At 38.2% G+C, this 19,639-nt stretch overlaps 1 protein-coding gene across 2 annotated transcripts in view; it reads left to right on the top strand.

Annotated features, from left to right (window-relative positions):
- The window catches only part of LOC120959053 (protein embryonic gonad), a 44,900-nt gene extending 31,009 nt beyond the window's left edge, over positions 1-13,891 (top strand). For both annotated transcript variants that reach the window (XM_049609185.1, XM_040382197.2), the window contains one exon: positions 12,009-13,891. In XM_049609185.1, the coding sequence (XP_049465142.1) occupies positions 12,009-13,106 (1,098 nt within the window). In that variant the 3' untranslated portion in view covers positions 13,107-13,891. The remainder of the gene's footprint in view (positions 1-12,008) is intronic.
- The last annotated feature ends 5,748 nt before the right edge of the window (positions 13,892-19,639 follow it).

Consider the following 19,639-nt stretch of genomic DNA (forward strand, 5'->3'; position numbering starts at 1 on the left):
TACGGTAGCGCTGATATTTTTTTTACTTTAATGATTTATGAGCGATACTTTGATGTTCGTTAGAAGCTCACGGAGATCAAGGTACTATGTTACGTCAAATTACTCTGAACAGCTACTGTTCGAATTGGTGCATTTTGGAGTCTGTACTTTCTGAGCTGGCTCTACAACCATGATGTTTGCTTTGGCTTATAGTGATAATTATCTTTTTCTCTGTTGTGATTAATGGTCCTTCTGAAACCCGGCTGGTAAACATGTAAATGCTTCTCAACACAATATTTGATAGTAAAATAAATTTTGAAATGCTAGAAGAAACGTCATATTATGTACATTATTTAACTTGTATCATAATGTTAATCATAATTTATATGCTTGGTTTGATTTAACAATTTTGTATTTGTATATAATTCTTGTTTGTGAATCTTCTTTTTCTTCTTTGGCTCAACAACCGTTGTCGGTCAAGGCCTGCCTGTACCACTTATGGGCTTGGCTTTCAGTTACTAATTGATTTCCCCCCATAGCAGGATAGTCAGTCCTACGTATGGCGGCGCGGTCTATTTGGGGATTGAACCCATGACGGGCATGTTGTTAAGTCGTACGAGTTGACGACTGTACTACGAGCCCATTGCTTGTGAATAGTGTTCAAAAATGCAATATTTAGCTCAAAGGTAATCGGTTTTATACATTTGAGTTTCAATAATGTTTATGAATAATAAATCTAACCGATACTTATGACTTATATACAGTCACTGGCAACGAAAATGGAATTGAAGACTAGTAGTTTGCTGCATCTGTTTAATACTCTAAGTCGATTGATCTAGTTTTGAGTAGACTTCGATAAACGATTGCATTTAACGGATGACGAGTAGCAGCTTAAGATGTCTATCGAAGTTTAGTGCGATCGAACGTTGTCAAGCGTCCCTCACGGAGACTTGATTTGAGCACCCAAAGCGGGTGAAGGTGAGTTGAAGACTCTTCATATGCTGGAGAGGAAATGAGAGGCTTTCATGATCTTGTTTCGTCGGTCACCATACGTATCGTAGCTGATCGATCGAATCCAGAGTGTCAGCAGAAGCCAAATCGCAGTATCTGCTGCAGGTGGTAGGCTGATGTTTCGATTTAGTACTTCTGGCCGACCGCAAATTGACGTGAGAACCTTGCTCTTGAGCTGATTTACCGATGTGCCATGGCTGTAGCTGTAGACGATGATGGGGATCTTCGCAATGGCATTGGATGTTCAATACAAGTGTTCTGATTTCGAAAGGTTAGTGTGTCTTTATGATGTAGCCAAGTGAAGGTAGATCAGCTTGTCGATCGGAACAAGACCGTACATTAATCGTTTTTATCGTTGCACAACATCCGCACCGAGTGTTATAAGTTTGATGCATCAAGTAAAGGGGGGTTTATTCTTTAAATAGCTGAAAAAATAGCAAATGATTAGCTTTTTGTGAGATTTTTATGAGTAGATTAAAATATGTTTAAGTTAGAAGTTTTTTCCATGCATTTTCTATACATCATTATTTTTTTCATTTGTTATTAAATGTTGTTGTTCCAATAGCTTTGTGAAATCAGAAAAATTAATAATGTATTTAGACTGATCAAAATTCATTGATATTCAAATCAAAACTCGAGACTTGCGATGTAAAACGAAACTAGTGTGAGTATGTATAAGAAATAACAGTTGAGCAAAGAATACTGCTAAAAATCAAACAAGCCCGTGATTTAATTGAATGAATAACCTAAAACTGTTTATTTGCTACTTTACGTATGTACGGAAATTAAACGGGAAGCATACTTACGTCTGCTCCTCTTTGATCGGTAAGTTGGTCAAACGTGCAGAAAACGTTCTAGATTTCTAATTTCCTCCATTTTCCCTACAACAAGAGCAAACTTTGCAGCTAGACCGGTTTACCAAATTGATACAATTTTGTATACAACCGGATGCATCAATAAATCCGTTTTGCGTTCAAACTGGGCGCCAGTTTCGCTATCGACTCAGCTCAACCGAGACGTATTGGTAATTGTGGAATAATGGGTAAAATTAGAGTAATGATCATTATTGATGAGGTTAGCGTTAATTTCACTTTTGATTGCAGCTTCTCCAGTCGCTTGCTCTCATCCATCTTCAGCAGAAAATTTCACATTCGCTGGCTTCAAAAAGTGGTGCAAGGGATCTAAGAGTTTTTTTAGGTTTTGTCTGTGAAATTAGGTCCGTTTTAGTAAGCTACAACGGCTGCCGCAGCAGCACCAATAACATCACTTACTCCTAGGTCCACAAATAGCTTTGTGCGCTGATTACTATCGTTTTTCTGTACTTCCAAATACATTGGAAGGAAAATGTCGCAACATTACCAAGCCAGCATGGTCCAGTCCGATCGTTCGCCTCAGCGACATATTGTCTAACACATGAAAGCAGCAGGTTTTTACACACCTGCTGGCTAATGAAACGTACCACACCAGTGGATTGTTACGAATAAAATGATGTAGATCATTTACGTGGACTTTCCTGAGGTGGACGCATCACTTTCAATCAATGCTATTTCACTTGTTTACCCGAAGGAAAATTATTGCGTTTGGTATATGCTTAAGGGTGAAGCGTGATGCTTTTACAATTGCATTTGCTTCAGGTTCATCAAAAAAACAAAACAAGCATAATTTATCAATATTTAGGTTAAAACAATCTTGGTGATTTTGTAAGCCTTAACATATGTATGTGTCTTCACAAAATTAAAACCAATAAAGGAAATGAAAAGGAAGCCACAATCGATATAAATCTACAGATTAAATTAGACGAAATGGCCAATTCTCATACAAGTATAGCTTTTTTATGATGACATTACGGTCAGCATCAAGTGATGATTAACGATAAATGCGCTTGATGTCTATATCTTCAAAGTATGTCATGATATGGGTTGACCCTTGTATTCTGAATGACCCTCTCTAGCGTGACAAGCAAACCCATCCCCCTATCGCAGACCCTTTTTGTAGGATTTCTGCGGTTTCCTCGCTGATAAGTGATACTAACAACATGCTCAATATCTGCTAGTAGAGACTTTAGTTGTTTGTTAAACTGGTTGTTGAGTAATTTATCAAATTACCGAGCAACACGATGGTAACTAACCAGATCTTTACATATGCTGCGACTCTAGGTTATCTTGGGTAGAACGTTGTGTCGGTGACCTGATATCGTTTTTACGATTTTTTAAAATAATTTATGCTATGTGAAAAAATACAGGCATCATTCCAAATTACTTCAGTTAAAAGCAAAAAAGTATTTGATGATAAGCGGCCTCAGCACAATTTTTCGATCGAATTAATTCGATCGATCTGGCTGTCATTTTGGTTTCATTTGACACTCATTTCGCCGCCGAGGTGTTTTACTGGTTTTTTTTGAAAACTGGTAATGCATAAATTAACGGATATCAGAAAAAAATATGTTTTTGAAAAACGTTATGCAAAAGAAAGTTGGTAAATGTTTTGGTTCTTTTTCGACGTTTTGGGTGATAAAAATCATTTATTAAACATAAAAAATGGTTTGCCTACACTCAATACTAAACTCGATGGGAATCGACTTCATCTAGGAATATTGCCGAAATAGTTATACTGCCAGTTTTACGTAATCGCCTATCGAATTTTTTCGAGCGAAAAATTGTGCTCAGGTCGAAGGTTACATTCATAGAATTTATGATTATGGCAATGCTTTTTTTCTTAAAATTTTGTACTACAGCCATAAATTTATAGTTGTTGTAAGTAGTACGAATTCATACTTATTACACGTTAGTTTACTTCTTATTACGTGTTAGTTTTTTCTGTTGCGTTGGCTATACCCGAAACATTGTCCACATTAATTACAAACAGCATAATGAAATAATATCTTCAAAATATTCTTATTCTTATTTGTTCATATGGGCCGGTCTGGTGGTACAGTCGTACATCACGTACGACTCGTACGACTTAACAACATGCCCGTCATGGGTTCAAGCCCCGAATAGACCGTGCCCCCACAATACGTAGGACTGACGATCCTGCTATGGTAACAAGAAGTCACTGAGAGCCAAGCTCATTTCACTATTGGGGAAAGGAAGGCCTTGACCGACAACGGTTGTTGTGCCGATGATGAAGAAGAAGAAGATTAGTTCATATGAAAAATAAATAAATATTTATTTCTAATCAGATGGTGTAATCATAGCCGTGCCGACTGCTGTTCGATAATCCCGGTTTTCACTGAAACTAATCAAATTAATTATTCAGTTACGTAGTCAATTTAAATCTATCATGTCTTTGTAAGAGATGACCGCACATCAACGGAATTAAATATTACTTAGAGAGGGTACTTGGGGCACTTGGTAGTTGATATTCATTCTAAAATTATAAAATCCGTTTATTAGATCCGAAGTAAATATCAAACGATATTATAAATAAGACTCTACGAACTTTATGCCTTTTAAAGATGAAAAATGAGCATGTGTGAAAATGAAATTTAATTTGTTTTTGGACCTTATGTGGTAACAGTATTTACCACGATAAATGTTTCAAATATGGTAGAATAGGCGAGACGTGAGAATCGGCCGTATGCTGCTCTCGCTATTCTCGATTAATTGAATAATGAATTAATATTTCCTAACACTACTGCCCGATTACAATCTGTAACAGATACATTATGTATGCTGAGAGGCGTTCGTCGCTGACTAGATAAGTGCCATGGCATCACAGCGTGGCCAAAGCTTTGCGTGCCATGGCGGTAGAAGATAGTACGAAAGTATAATCGTCGCTTTAACGCAGTACTATGGGCAGGACGGTAGGAATGCTAAGAAATGCTAATGGAACTGCCCATGGCTCTTCGCTCGAGTCAGTTGCTCATGACTCCCGGGTCCCGGATCCTGACATCAAGCCCATCGGCAGCCCACATTCACAAGGGTGTTATCTGCAGCACTTAACGAGAATAAATTGTACACAGCAGCTTCACGCTTTGCTGTGTAAATCAACCGGTGAAGAAGTTGTACGAACGCTTGTTCAAACAAATTGATAGCTGATAGCGTCATGCGATAGCGCAAAAGTGGATCGCTGCACAGTGCTCAGCACCATTCACAGGTGCACTTTCAGTTACGCCCCTTTCCACATGCTTGAACGGCTTAGCTAGTTAACAGATTTCAGATCGTGTTAAAGATTGAACTCGATATGTTTGTGTGTAGAAATATGTGCTTCAATACAGTGCGCATACTGCATTGTAACGATGGCTCGTGCACTTCATTGTCACATATTTCTTATGTTACAATAGCCCTGTTTAATTTATTACAAATGGTTTTTTTGGAGACCACCTTAACAGCACAGTGCCAATCTTCCTAGAACCCATGTAAACACATTGCTCTTTGGAATAAAGAAAATGAAGATTAAGTTAAGTACTAAGTACATTAAGTACATTGAATACACCTTGTCTTGAACGCAAAATTAGGTTGGGCAGTATGATTCACGGTATCACAGTTGCGACCGATCTTGAAATGCATCACTTGAGCATCATGCATTTGGCAGGTGATGGCAGCACTAGCGTAGATCAATTAACCTTTCTGCGAACTCTTTTGCCTAGGCGCAGTTAGTAATGGTATGGCTGCAGTAAAAGCGATGAAACGAACGATACATGTAAGGTGCGACGCTACGTTCGTGTCATGACAGATCATAAATCACATTCGCTATTTCGCATGGGTCAGTTAGGTGCCTAGCAGAGGGATTCGGTCAGGTTCCTTCTATATTCTGAGTCAATCTTAATACAATGTGTTGTGTAGCACAAATTGGCACTCTACCATCATTGCTCTCGCAATCACCCGTTTAGAGGGTATGCGTAGTTGAAGGGCAGTGATGCTGTAGTCTAGTTTTGGAACAGAAAAGGCAGCTGCTAATCAGTGGTATGGAATAGATGTTTATAAATAATCTTTTATTGCATCGTAAAATGTGTACTTTGCAGTACATTTTATGCGTGATCTCTGGGACAAATAAAACCAATCAATGGGCACAGTTCGCTGCGCGTTAGGGAGCAATGTCCTTTCTCCCATTTGCCGTTCATACTTTAACACATGTCGAGCGCCGGGAATGGACCATCGTTATACACAGAGCAGCTAAGGAACTCCTCGTTCACACAGAAAGAGTAGCAAATGCAGTTGAGAAAAGCGATCGCCTGGGCTGCTTCCGTGAAGAAAATGCGACTATTCAAGGGGTACGACAGGTTGAAATCGCACTAAAAGTCGTTCAATGGCAACGAACGACCATTTGTTTCATCCTTAGGTCTTGATCTCTGCGGCACGAAAGGATCGAGGCATATGCGGTGCGCTACGGAACTGTTTTAATTTTATCGATTATACCCATTTTATAGCACTTGTAACCTTCCTGTCCGGAGCCATCCGGGACTTCGTCGGAGCTAAAGCAATAAAAGAAACTCTTAATTTAATTGATCTGCTTTGCTATACAGCACATAGATCGCCCGGTCGTGCAATGTAGGCTCGCCGTACAACGCAAAGCGTCACAGCGGACACACCACCAGTAACTTACTGTTTCCTGGCAGACTCGCCGTTCGTCTGAAGCAACGGTCTCCGGTTTGTATCACAAAGACCTTTCGCCAGGGTGGTAGCTTTCGTACAGAAAGCGCGCGCAAGGCGACAGGTCGATTGCCAGACTCGTCGTTGCTGTCAATGCAAGTCCGTTGACAGAAAGATAATTGTTCGTGATCATCTTCACTGTGAGCACCAGCGAGCGCCGGAATTCCCAAGCTACCCATGCAATGACTTTTTTCTCCATCTTAACGACGTACGACTCTGTTTTAAAATTAATAGTCTAGTTAACAAGTCGTATGTGCATTATGGGATTGTTCATCCTCGAACGGTACCGGATCTGGTGTCCGCTCATGTTGTGATGATGTTGTTTCGCTTAAGAAGAGACCGTCAAGGCGAATGGTCGGTGCTTGTTCTACTAAATATGTGTTTGAGACGCTGTGAGTGGTACATTTTCAGTAATATTACATATTTCAGTGATTACTACTTCAAAGTTAGTTTAAATATACAATAAAACAATGAATTTTTTTGTATATAGGAGCATATTTATCATATGCCAGATTCTTTCGATATGTCGTTGTATCAATCACAAATGTAATCACTATCATTACCGCTTAGTCGTTCTTTCTGAAAGAAAAAAGTGTAATCATTGTTGCAAATCATCAGAGTTTCTTTCACTGAGATGCGTTCGCGCTATCAACTGCGCGACGCTCACTTATCGAGACGCTCTAGCCTCGGTTATCGCCTGTGTGGCATTTTAAATTTTACGAGCCATCATTAAGCTTAAAGATTATCGAAAATTAGTGCTCACCGCGTTATTCTCTCCGAAAGACCGACAAAACGAACAAGCGAGTGGTTTAAAATAGCAGAAAATATCGAAAGGTAAGAAAACAACAACGATATAACCCGTCCCTTCAACATGGACAAAGAAGTTTGTGTTTGGTGAGTACGGAAAGTAAGAGGAATAAAAACTGTTGCTGGTAGGAATCAAAAGACAATCCAAAAAAAAAAACCCAGAAAAGTCGCTCCCGAACCCACAACAGACGGATGCTGAAATTGAAATTTTTACGATCCAATTGAGAGCACTCTTAAAAACCGATTCTCATTCACCGAAATGGGCCGCCCGGTGATCGTCATGAAACGCACGAACGAAGGCAGGTGGTTGGACCACGCAACTTCGGGCGGTGGGTAGAGACAGGAAACCACAAAATCATGCTGCTTAATTGTGCTGCCTCATGCTAATGCTTCTGTGTCGCACTTCCCTGTTTTGCGATCTCGTACTCACCCTCTGCGAACCGGATCAATCGCTGACATCGCCGTTCTTTCGTATTGGCAACACACAAACATCCGTGGTTCACCGTCCGAACATACAAGTGCGAATTTTATCTTTTGCGAGATCTGTTTTCCCACCGATTGGGCATCGACTAACTAAAATCAGTGCAAATCATCTGTGTTGAAATCTGACTGTGGCATGTGGTTTAGGGAGCACATCATCAAAATGCAATCGTCATCGTTATCATCTGCAGTAGGATGCAGTGAAATATTATTGGAGCTTCGATGTTTTGTAATGCACGTTTCCATTTTAATTTCGAGAAGATAATACACTTGCTCAACTATTTGTAGCGTTTCTTGTTTTCTTTTTAGGTTTCAATCAATTAGACTTCCAGTGCTGAAACATAAAAATAAATCAATTAAATCAATTGTTTTTAGCTCATATGCTTGCATACATAGAAGAAGAGACCTTTGAATTTTGTTTTGCTGTTTTGATATTCGTGTTCTTTAAAATAAATTTTTTATATTGCATGTTTAAGCATGTGTTTCAAATGATCTTAGGTTTGGGCTGATGGTTATCGCTAGTTGCATCCGTACTGCATGCTAGTCACGTGTCTGCAGCCATGATCTGTTTCATTTTTATGAAAAACACGGTTAAATTTATTGCCCAATCAAAAACATAGCCCTCCAGCAACGTTTGTCCGAATTGCCAAGTGTAAGCTATTTTAAGCAGTTGGTGGTCAAAATAACCTGATCCTGTCACCACTTCCGCTGAGATGCGGGTTGCTGTATTTTTTTGAGAAAACGTAAACGCTTAGTTCACATTTTCTCGGATTATCTTTGGAATCTATCACTTTCTTTGGGCACCCCCAAACTATTTGAATGACGCGACGTGTGGTCTTGCTTCAGCAGTAACCTGTTGGACGAGATCATTAGACGCGCCATAGAGAAAGGTTTGAACAGTCGACTACGCTACGTGTAGCTTTAGGCAAGCATAAGCAGTCAAGGTTCGCCCGATTACGTTAATCAAGTGTGAAATTTGATTATATGCTTTAATTTACTACGAAATCCTTGGAATATGTAACAAATGAATGTTGTTTAGTCATCATCCTTACAAAATGTGTGTTATAGCGGAAATCAATTAGATTAATACTAGTTTTAGAAACTAAATCCATAGATATTGTGATCTATGGAATGAACATTGCTTTAAGTTATGTTATTTCAATTGTTTCATCAAACAAAAGGAATGAATTAGTCCTAGGCGTGTTTATACATATCTAATTTATATAAACTAATAAGAAAGTTAAAAAAAACATATTATTATTTGGTTTGTATAACGATTTGGGATGGTAGTTGTGGCAGTTATCATCAGGGTGTATCTTTACACAATATACTCACACTTTTTTATATCCACCCAGCTTTTTCATGTTGCATCTGAGCGTAGATTTCGGCACTACCAAAAGAAATTGATTCACTTGTCACTGACGTCAAGATACAATTTATGTTAATAATTGTCATGACAAAGAAAGTAAAAAACAGATTCTCCATGCGTTCGAAAATGCAAAATGTCGAAAAGTATCTAATGATCCATCGCCATATATCAACACTTTTAAAACGCTTGTACAACAGCATGAAATATGTTCGCCCAGCCTTTTGTGTGCGATGTGTACGCAGGTGCAAAATTCGAGATAAACAGCTTCTTTTATAAAGCAACGCGAAGGGAACTGAAGTGCTTGCTAGCAATTGGAAATCGTGTTGATGTCGAAGATGTCTAACTGTCACCATCATGCTGACGAGTTCCTCTTTGCTGCTTCGCCCAAAAACACTAACCACGCTCTCGGATGACCGGTGGCTGACACTGATGATAATAAGCTGATGTTTCAATCAGTTCGCTGCTTCAGCGTTACGGTCTGGAACAACGATGAAGCTTTAGATATTTTGGAGATTTTTTCTCTACTGTGGCCTACTTCACTAGCTCGCGAAGATGCTTTTCTACGCCCCGGGCAATCAAGTGGTTGGCGTGTTTTCGAAAATTTCTCACGCTTCGAAAACACCCCAACAGTGCTTGGGCAATCAAATCAGAGTGTCCACACTTTTTTTCTCTGGTACTATTTCCGTACCATACCATGACTATGCGGTGCTATGTTTTGGTGTCTCTGTTCACAATCGTAGTACCCTGGCAATTTTAATGTGGTGGAAGCGAAAAGTAAGAAGTGCTGGTAAAACCTGGCAGAGGGCTTTTGCCTTCCTTGTGTTTTATGGCCAATTTGCTAGATTTATGATTCGTGATGGAATGCCACGAATAGTGTGGTAGTCATTCGTAAATGGAAGCGGTCCACACATCAGGTCAGGAAGTAAGGTGGCAAAACATGATGGATGTTTCAGCCGTCCCGAATGGAATCTGATTAAAAGTCTGTTAGCACGCGACATTGAAACCAAAGAAGAACTCAAAAGGGCCAAATTGAACTGCCCTAGTTCCTGAGGAACTATACCTACATAAGTGCGCATATCATGGATAGAATCAACACATTTCATTTGCTTGGTATTTGCTGTTGCCTAGTATCTTGAGTGTAATCAATCAACACCTCACCTGCTCCAACGCCGGGTTAGTGAAGCTGGAAATCATGATCTTCGACAAATTAATAAACGTGGCTTAATGGTTTACTGAAAACTCATGGTGTCATCATGGCTTAACAGGACGATCACTATCGAATATGGTCGTGTGTTCCAGTACATATTTTGCTTGTGTTGAAGGTCGTTGTCAGTACAAATGCACCCCTTTGTCGCTGAGTATGCCAAAAGATCGTACAGTAAATACCGTTCACCTGGAACAAAATTATTGCGATGATGCTCTTCAATGCCAAGTGCGCCTTGTAGTCTATGTGAGTCAAAGTATCTGTAGTTCTAAGTGTCCTTGATATTGTCATCTTTGTCAGTAGTGGGAGAATACCAACCAGTCGTTATAAATGCAACAAGCACCGTCATACCGTAGTTGATTGCGACTGATTAAATGGTAGGATTTACGGATTTGTTAGAACGGGAACAGAAAACGCAACTGCATGGTAGTACAAAAGCGGTATAGTACACCACAACCGTCAATAGCATTGTCATCATCGTCATCTACTGAGTATAGGTAGGGTTAAACTGTTCACTTTCATATTTGTACGTGATTTCAGCGGTAGCGTTTCATTTAGTTAACGTTTTCTGAAAAAAAAGTTGAATCAATAACCGGTATTTATGAATACACACAATCGTGTAATGATAGAGTACATTAAGAAAATTAGATTCCGTAACAGTTCCGTGATCATTTTTTATGTAGGATGTATAAAATTCGATTCGATCGATCAGCCGACTCCTACAAGATTGAGAGTGTTTCGGAAAGTGTCTATATTGCATCGTTTAGGTCGTTACGCCAAACAATGTTTCATTAATACTATTTCTCAATATGGAACGTTTTTATGTTAGTTTAGCTTAAAATTGAGTTGTCACGAATTAAATTAGGACATAAATATTATTTAAAATAACTAAAAATACGGTGTTTTACTGAACCGAAATAAAAGAAATGAAAACACAACTCTTAAACACAAATCACTGTTTAATAAGCTACTTTTATGGTGAGAAACTACTTTGTGTTCAAGCCTAGCTGATGTGAAAAATCGAGCTACTGATTTCAGTAGCAGTACATTGATAAGATATTGATGAAGTACTCAATAATATCTGCTATGTTGATCGATCGTGACTATTGGTAGTGTGAACACTGCGCCTCGAACCAGCCAAGAGGTGATGAGAGTGCACAAATATGCGAAACCCTTAGATGGCAGGGAAAATACAGCTAGAGCTACCAGATTGATGCAGTTAAAAGATTTATCATCTCGCCGACGGGTATCGCAAGGACGTATCCTTGGGAACCATCAAAATGCAACAGTGCCTACATGGTCGCTGTCGGTGTTGTTGAGCGTAACAGCAGGATAGATAAAATAGCTCAGATAAGATTAATGTTTCAGAGAACACATTTCATGATTGCATCGAATATCAACGATAAAAGCGATACAAAGTTGACAGCTTTGACTTTCACACATACACTTTGCCCAAGCTCATTCTGCTACTTATATGCTTAATGTATCTGTGCTGAAGAATTTAAATTAATTTTCAAAATCATAAACAATTATCTAAAGATCAATCTTCTCTTTATTTTTTCAGTCTTTCTTCGGGCGTACTTACAACAATTTGTCATCAATATCCGAGTGCAAAAACAATGGAGAATGTGTTATCAACAAGAAAAACCGAACTGCCTGCAAGGCGTGTCGTCTGCGAAAGTGTCTTGTGGTCGGAATGTCAAAGAGCGGCTCTCGATACGGCCGGCGGTCAAACTGGTTCAAAATCCATTGCCTTCTTCAAGAGCAACAACAACAGCAACAACAGAAAGCCTGTAGCAACAACAATAACAACAGCAACAGTAATAGCAATATTGCCATCAACAACAGTACTAGCAATGAAAACAGTAGCAATAGTACCAGCTCTCCAGGCTTGTCGATCTCGAATGGATTCATCCCAAACAGTTTTCTGTCGAATCTGTGCAACAATAACAACAACAACAGCAGTTTGAATAATAACAATCTTAATAACAACAGCATTATCAAAAATAACAATACAATTAAAAAGAACACGAAACGAGCAAGTACTCCAAGCGATTCCGGCGCATCGTCCGCTGATCCAGATGAGAGCAATGGTGTTGGTGGTGGCGGCGGCGGTGGTGGGAGCAGTTTTATCGATGGTAGTAACACTTACAAGGATCAGCTGGTAGGAAGTGTAATTCTAGAAAATGGATTCAAAACACTAGAACACGCCGAGGTCAGCTTACCTAAACTACCAATGAAAGTTTCCCGCACTCCACCCTCTTCATCGGCACTGCAGTCACACGCCGACACGTATAGGCCTGCTTTATTGGATCGAATGTCACCCTACCTACCGGCAGTATCGTTTCGGGGCGACGGTTCTCCTTATTTCCCAGTGGCGTTTTCGATTCCACCCGTCTCATTAGCCATGCTCTCCTCTGGCCATGCTGGATTTCAGCTATGCAAAAGAGACGAGCAAAACGAACCAATTGATTTATCTATGAAGTCTTCTAAGTCATCCTCCAGATCTTCATCAGAATCTCCGCGGCGGATACGCGACAGTTCGCCAATATTGCCCACCCCTAGCGAACCGGACGAACCATCTGCGACGATGGCAATAGCTACCAAGACAATTCCTCTCGATCTTTCAACGTTTGTGCGTAGTAATACTCTCCCTGGGTGAGTTTAATTGCCGATTGCTAAGATGGTGCTCGTATACTATGGAATATAGTTGTGAAACCAATATTCACAACAATGTAAAGTCCTCGCAATAGAAGAATGCAGTGAATATTCCAACATTCCTAGTGCATAATGACTAGATGCAGCCAGACTCAAGTGAAAATGACTTTATGCAGCCAGTAAGGGACCCATATGCCAGTAATGTTAATTTTTTTCTCTTAAATGTCTGTTAACACAATGCAACGCGAGCAATCTGCGAAAAGTGGTAGACACGTGCGAATATATTAAGTTTCACATTTAATCGCGTTGTGTTTCGGTACAGTTTTGTAAACATTGCAACTACGTTAGGTCTATTTAGTTAACACATGGTGCCAGATATCAGTGTACAAATTTTTCATTAGACTTTATTTGGCAAACGGTTTAACAACTGCCAAGTTTTTCGTAATTTATTGCCAAATCATTCATTGTTTTCTCAGTTTTACTTTGAATATTCTTGTAACGAATTTAAAGAAATAACAAAATCATGATTGCTCGAAAAATACAAACCATTTAATAATATACCCGAAAGACGCAAAGCTAATTAAACCGCGTATATTTCGCAGTCTTTGTCATATGTGAAACTGAAACAGAAAGCTAGACATTGAAAATATAATTTATGAATCTCCAACTGTAGATAGCATCCCGTTGTTTAGCGAATTTTTGTGTTTTACTTGTATTTAAGCTTTAAACATTATTTATAAACTGAATGCATTTGTAGTGAATAATAAAATTTGTTTGTTTGATTGTGCATATGAATCATTGGTGTATTAGCTATTCTTATGATGTTCAAATATGCTCAAGAAACATCGAAATATGCAAAATTTGAAAGAAAATTGAACCGATTGTTTTGAAGAAGGCCAGATTCATTTATTATTTATGTGACCATTATCCTGGTTGTACAATTCTTACGTACACCGCTATCCACCTGACTGTGATCATTCATTTGCATTTGTATCGTTTGTTGATTTGCTCAAGTCACGCCTTGTGTGTTGTTGATTTGCAGACTCGTCGGCGGGTGGTCAACTTAAAGAATCGTTACGATCGTCAGGCACACGTTAATTGATTGCGTAAAATAAAGCTTTCGTAAAGCTTCAATTGATCTTGTGCGTGCGACGCTCTCCCAGGGCTGGAATGACTCCATACCAAATACGTCCGCACTGAAGATGTCTCCTCATCAATTTCCTACAGGTGTTCTACTTATATCGAGTTTCCTTATACAGACTCTAGATGGAGCGCCATAACGCAGGGACGGAGGTGTATTCGGGGCCGGAATGAATCGCGTCAAAATGACAATTTATTGTGTTCGTCCACCGGGTCAATCGAAGATGGCTTTCACGAAACGATGTATACAGCAGAAAGAGGAGAAAAAATAAGACAGTTTCTCTGAATTCGGCTTGCAGTATGGAAGTAACGGTTGAGATGTAGCCGTATGGAGCGACTTTTAGTTTCAATCTACCATCATCAGCCTCCCACTGTGCGGATGTTGCTGATGACCCATGTATGAGTTTTTGAGTATTCTGAATATACAAACATATTTGTAAAGCGTATGTGAGTAAAATGGGAAGAGTATTTTGGTTTTGATTGGAATAATCATTCAGAATTTGTTTATGAAATCAGTACTCAGGTCTTATCCATATTAAAGCACAAATAGATCTGTTTGGCAATTTATATCCTATCATTTGTTACATTTTATTTAAATTATCCCCTAACATAGTTACACGATGCCCATAGATTCAAGGGTTAACACATTCAGTAAAATAGTATTCGTCAAAGAATCCGGCGTATAGGCCGTAATGCTAAAAAGATAAAACTTGTGAGCCATATACAAATAATATACATATTATCATGATGAAGTATTTTAATCGACTTGTGCAGTTAAAACAATCATAAATATTATGTACATAAAACAAGACAATAAAATAAATACAGCAGCTACCATAACTATATAGACAGTCGTTTTTTGCGATTTGTGGAAAATCTGGAGGAGATAAATGAAAACAGCGAATTGTGCAGAATACGATTTTTCGTCTTTTATTTTTTTTAAATTTTAAGAATCTTTACTACATTACATATTACAAAAAAAATGAATTTAGGGTAGGGTAGGGTTAGATACCTTGACAATAAAGATACATAGAAAAATTAGTTTTTTATACTAACTAATATATTTAAAAATCTTCCAAAAATACAAATAATGAATTTTATAAAAGTTTCGCAAAAAAATATTGTTTGACGATTTTTAAAAAGTGTTTTTATAATATTTTTAAAGATTACTTGTGTTTCATAAGGATTGTTATCAAAACTTATTTTTTATTAATATTAAAAATTGTCTAATTTTTTGCGGGAAAAAGTGTTTTGAAAATACAAAAAATCTTATTTAAAAGTATGTGAAAAGATTTTCATAAAATATTTTTAATTTGCCCTAAGAACCTTGTGAATTTTGTGAATAACGGATCAAAACTGATGCGATCAAACAAAAGTGACACAAAAACCTCAACAACGAATTTTTTTGCAGAATCTAAATGTTTGCTGCTGTTACATACATAGTTAAGAAATGTAACCCTAACCTAGTATTTTTTCCTCCCATCACCCACAAGTATTAGTAAAATATACTAATATCGGTAAGAGTATGTAGAAAGTTTATTGTGGTATATCCCTTGCATTTGAATATGGTATTCGGCTGCGCTTCCTCCAAAACATTTACGGGCGCCTTTGTAGCGGTCTAATAGAACATCGATGGCGAAGTGGGAGGGGAAAAATCAGATTTTGAAGATATGACAACTTTTTTTTAAATTCCAAAAAATGTATTTCTGTGAAACTTTCGTAACGTATGATATTTATATCTTTGGACGAATTTTAAATGTATTAGTTAGTACAACAAACCTGTTATTCCAGGGGTCTCTGAAATTTCCGCAAATCGCGAAAAACGACTGTCCATATAGTTATGGTAGGCGCTATATACTATTAGAACCTAATCAGATATAATTATGCTTCATTTACTTAGGATATGTATGATGTTCATATCAGTATCCTTAATCCTCATACTCGCATATAGTGGAGGAGTGTTAGAGAAGGCTACCTTAATTAATAAAATCACACTACTAATTAGTCTGGATGTTCAGTCACAAAGAAGGATTCAGAAGAAGAAAAAACAAAACGATTTCATGCTCTTTATCCATCTTTTTAATGCTATTTATCAGTCTGTTAGTACATGGGTGGCAGGAATAGCTGTTTTTATTTCTTTTTTTTAATGACAATTAATGTGTATCTGAGGAACAACGATGATCATCAGTCGAAACGAATCTTATACTTAGTTGTTTAGAAATGGATGAAGAAACGTACACTATAGCACTATAGCAACATCATAAGACAACACAAGTAGGGAAGATATTCCCATGAAGTCATTAATAGATAGAGTGTCCACATTCCATTGAACGTTAAAAGAGAGTCCATTTCAATGCAAATTCTATACATATAGATTTATCAGGTGGTCAGTTTTCATAGATCAGTTTTCCGATATGTCCGATTGATGGCAACTCGATTCGTAACGACTAGCCTTTGGATACAATGTTTATCCAAGCGTGTATACGAAAACTAGTAAATGCAGGCTAAGTCATAAAAAATAATTGCATAAAAAATCATTTTTCACACGTTTGATAAGCAAAATTTTGTGTATGGCGGTAAATATAAAATGTTATACTCAACATTTATAGACAAAAATGTTATAAGTTAACAAACAAAAATAAACATACATGCATACAAATTGTGCAGATTTGTGACCTTAACAATCTTAAATTGTGACCTTAACAATACATCTCTTTCATAACCGGTTCTTTTTTCATTGGCAATGTAGGCAATACCACTGTGAACGTTATATTTATCTGTACTGTTTTCCAGTAAAGTACAGTTGAACATGATATCCCCATTGTCCACAAGTGTCGTTATACAGTACCAAACGGTTTTATGTACAGAGTAATTTTATTGTCGACTTCATTGTTTGGTTTTGCATAAATTTTCGTTGATCTATGGGTCTATCGACATCAGGATACCTTTGGAAGTGAGATGAGGAAAAGTCCATCCAAAAGTAGCAAGGTCTCAAAGTCAATATCGCTACCCATCTATGCTGACATCAAGTTGATGGTCATTTGAATACCCTGCATCGGAACGGAATTTATCTGATTTATCACCTGCTCAAGATAGCACCTTGTTCACATTCCTGACTCCATACACGTTCGGCAAACGGCGATAAATATCATCTTTTGGTATGTAAGTCCCCCAAGGGGATGGGTCGCAAAATATGTGTTGCATTGTGCTACTGTTTCTATCTGAACGATATGGAATGACCCCATACATGGTGCGGGCATTTTTGTTCGCTTTTCACGTAAGCAAATCGGTTAACATATCCAAACAAAGAACATCATTTTCGTTGAAAAATTGTCTACACAAGCTTTATCCAAAACATTATAGATTTAACTTTTTCTTTTTGAGTCTGTAAATAATAAGATATGATAAATTTAGTACGCATGTTAGTATTATTTATTTATTTATTTATTTATTTATTTATTTATTTATTTATTTATTTATTTATTTATTTATTTATTTATTTATTTATTTATTTATTTATTTATTTGAATCAAAGTTATCGGGCAGTATGCCTAAATAACTTAATGCTTACTTAGTTAACCAGGATTAGTGTTATGTTACTTAACATCTTTGAACATTAGCTAAATGCAAATGAACTTAAATTGGAAATTATGGATGCATTTGGAATATGGATGGAAATGAGAAATGCTGAGCACTTTGGGAGACAAACTAAAATTACTCAAAGAAGTAAATTTTCGGTACTTCAATGTTGCTGGGTATTTCATCAGTTTCAGTATCAGAATGATGCATATTTTAGTAACACAATAGACTGAAAAAAGGTTTCAGGTTTTCACCAACATAAGACATGACATCAGTATGCACACAGTGTCGCCGGAACGCGACAATTCTTCAAGGTGCGATCGTTAGATGACATTGTTCGAAATGTGTCTCATCTTCTTGCTGCTACAATCCACCAAATCTCGACCATTTAGAGCCTTTGGCCAAAGGACATAACAAGCTGCATGACGCGGAATGTGTGGAACAATTATTTTGTTTATTTACCGTCCGAATCGCCGGCCACATCGCGACAGCTAGAGCGTCAAAACACATTCCTGTCATGCCCAATGTCCAGAGATAGTTGACGTAGAGAAGCATATTTTTCGATGGCATGACACCACAATGCCAACTTCAGTTCGTCCAGTTTTAGGAATGGGCGCAAAGTATTTTAATTTATGAGACATTTGTGGTTCATATTTCAAACACCATTCGGCAAGGATCGAAGTCACAACAGCAGTAACAAGAATGCAGAGTGAATGAAGGTGTTCGCCTACCGCCATGGGAGCACGTTTGTGGCAAATACCGATCAGCTATGGTACCCTGCTCACCGGACGGAATTTTGCTCTGCTCTATGACACTGACATGACACCATCAAGGGCGGCGAAAGAAGAAAAGAAAGAAACATATGGCTTAGGAAACGGCAGTTCGGGAGATTCCGATGAATAATTAATGAGCAGCGGGGCTATAAGAAATGGAACATTACCTTCCTCCGACTAGCATGCGAGAGCAGAGGGAGAATCCATAAAATGCGCAAGTGCAGGGATAGCTCGACGCGCCTATGGGCAAGAGGCCGCAAAGTTTGGTTTCTCGGGCAGAATCTTCATCCTTGGGCGCGATCGGCTATGGTGGCCCTTACTTTGAACATAACGCTAGCTATTTAGTCTGTTGGTGTCCGTTACCGGTGTCATGAATACTAATTTCGAAATGCTCTTAACGGACTACGCATTGCTTTCATTCGAATTGATCTCACTTCTTGTTCTTCGTGAGCATCTTCCACCGTATCGAATGTGATCGAGTTTTGGACATCGATGCCGCACGACGTGCGCCTGAGCCGGTTAGGGTTGGGTCTAATCAAATCTGTGTTCAAGTCAATTTGTAAAAAGTGGAGCAAAATCTCTGAACCCGCTGCAAACGACGCAACAGAGACAGTAATGACACGATGGAGGTGGGTAAAGCTTTGATACAATGTTTATCAATATTTATAATTAACGTTCTGTAAAACCTGAATAAATTATGAATAAATATGTGTTTAACAATAAAATGGTACCTCATACACTATGTTTGTTTGTAATACATACCATGTTTATTTGAGAGTAAACTTCCGTATTGTAGTAATGCGAACACAAATTTATGATTTTTACCGTCAGTGCAGCTAACAAAAGTCGTTGCTAAACTTAAAACAAAAATCAAAACTGTAAAAAACCTCTGAGCTTCATCAAACCTGCTTCAAGCTCCGTGAGCTTGCGTGCGTAATGGGAATCGATGTATTTTATCGAATGGCGAGAAAACGATGTGCACAAATAGCCACCTTTGGGTGTAAAAGAGCGGCACTATTTCTTGCACCCCGATTTCCCCCGAAAT

Source organism: Anopheles coluzzii, chromosome 3 (genome assembly GCF_943734685.1).
Source record: "Anopheles coluzzii chromosome 3, AcolN3, whole genome shotgun sequence".
Classification (NCBI taxonomy): Eukaryota; Metazoa; Arthropoda; class Insecta; order Diptera; family Culicidae; genus Anopheles; species Anopheles coluzzii.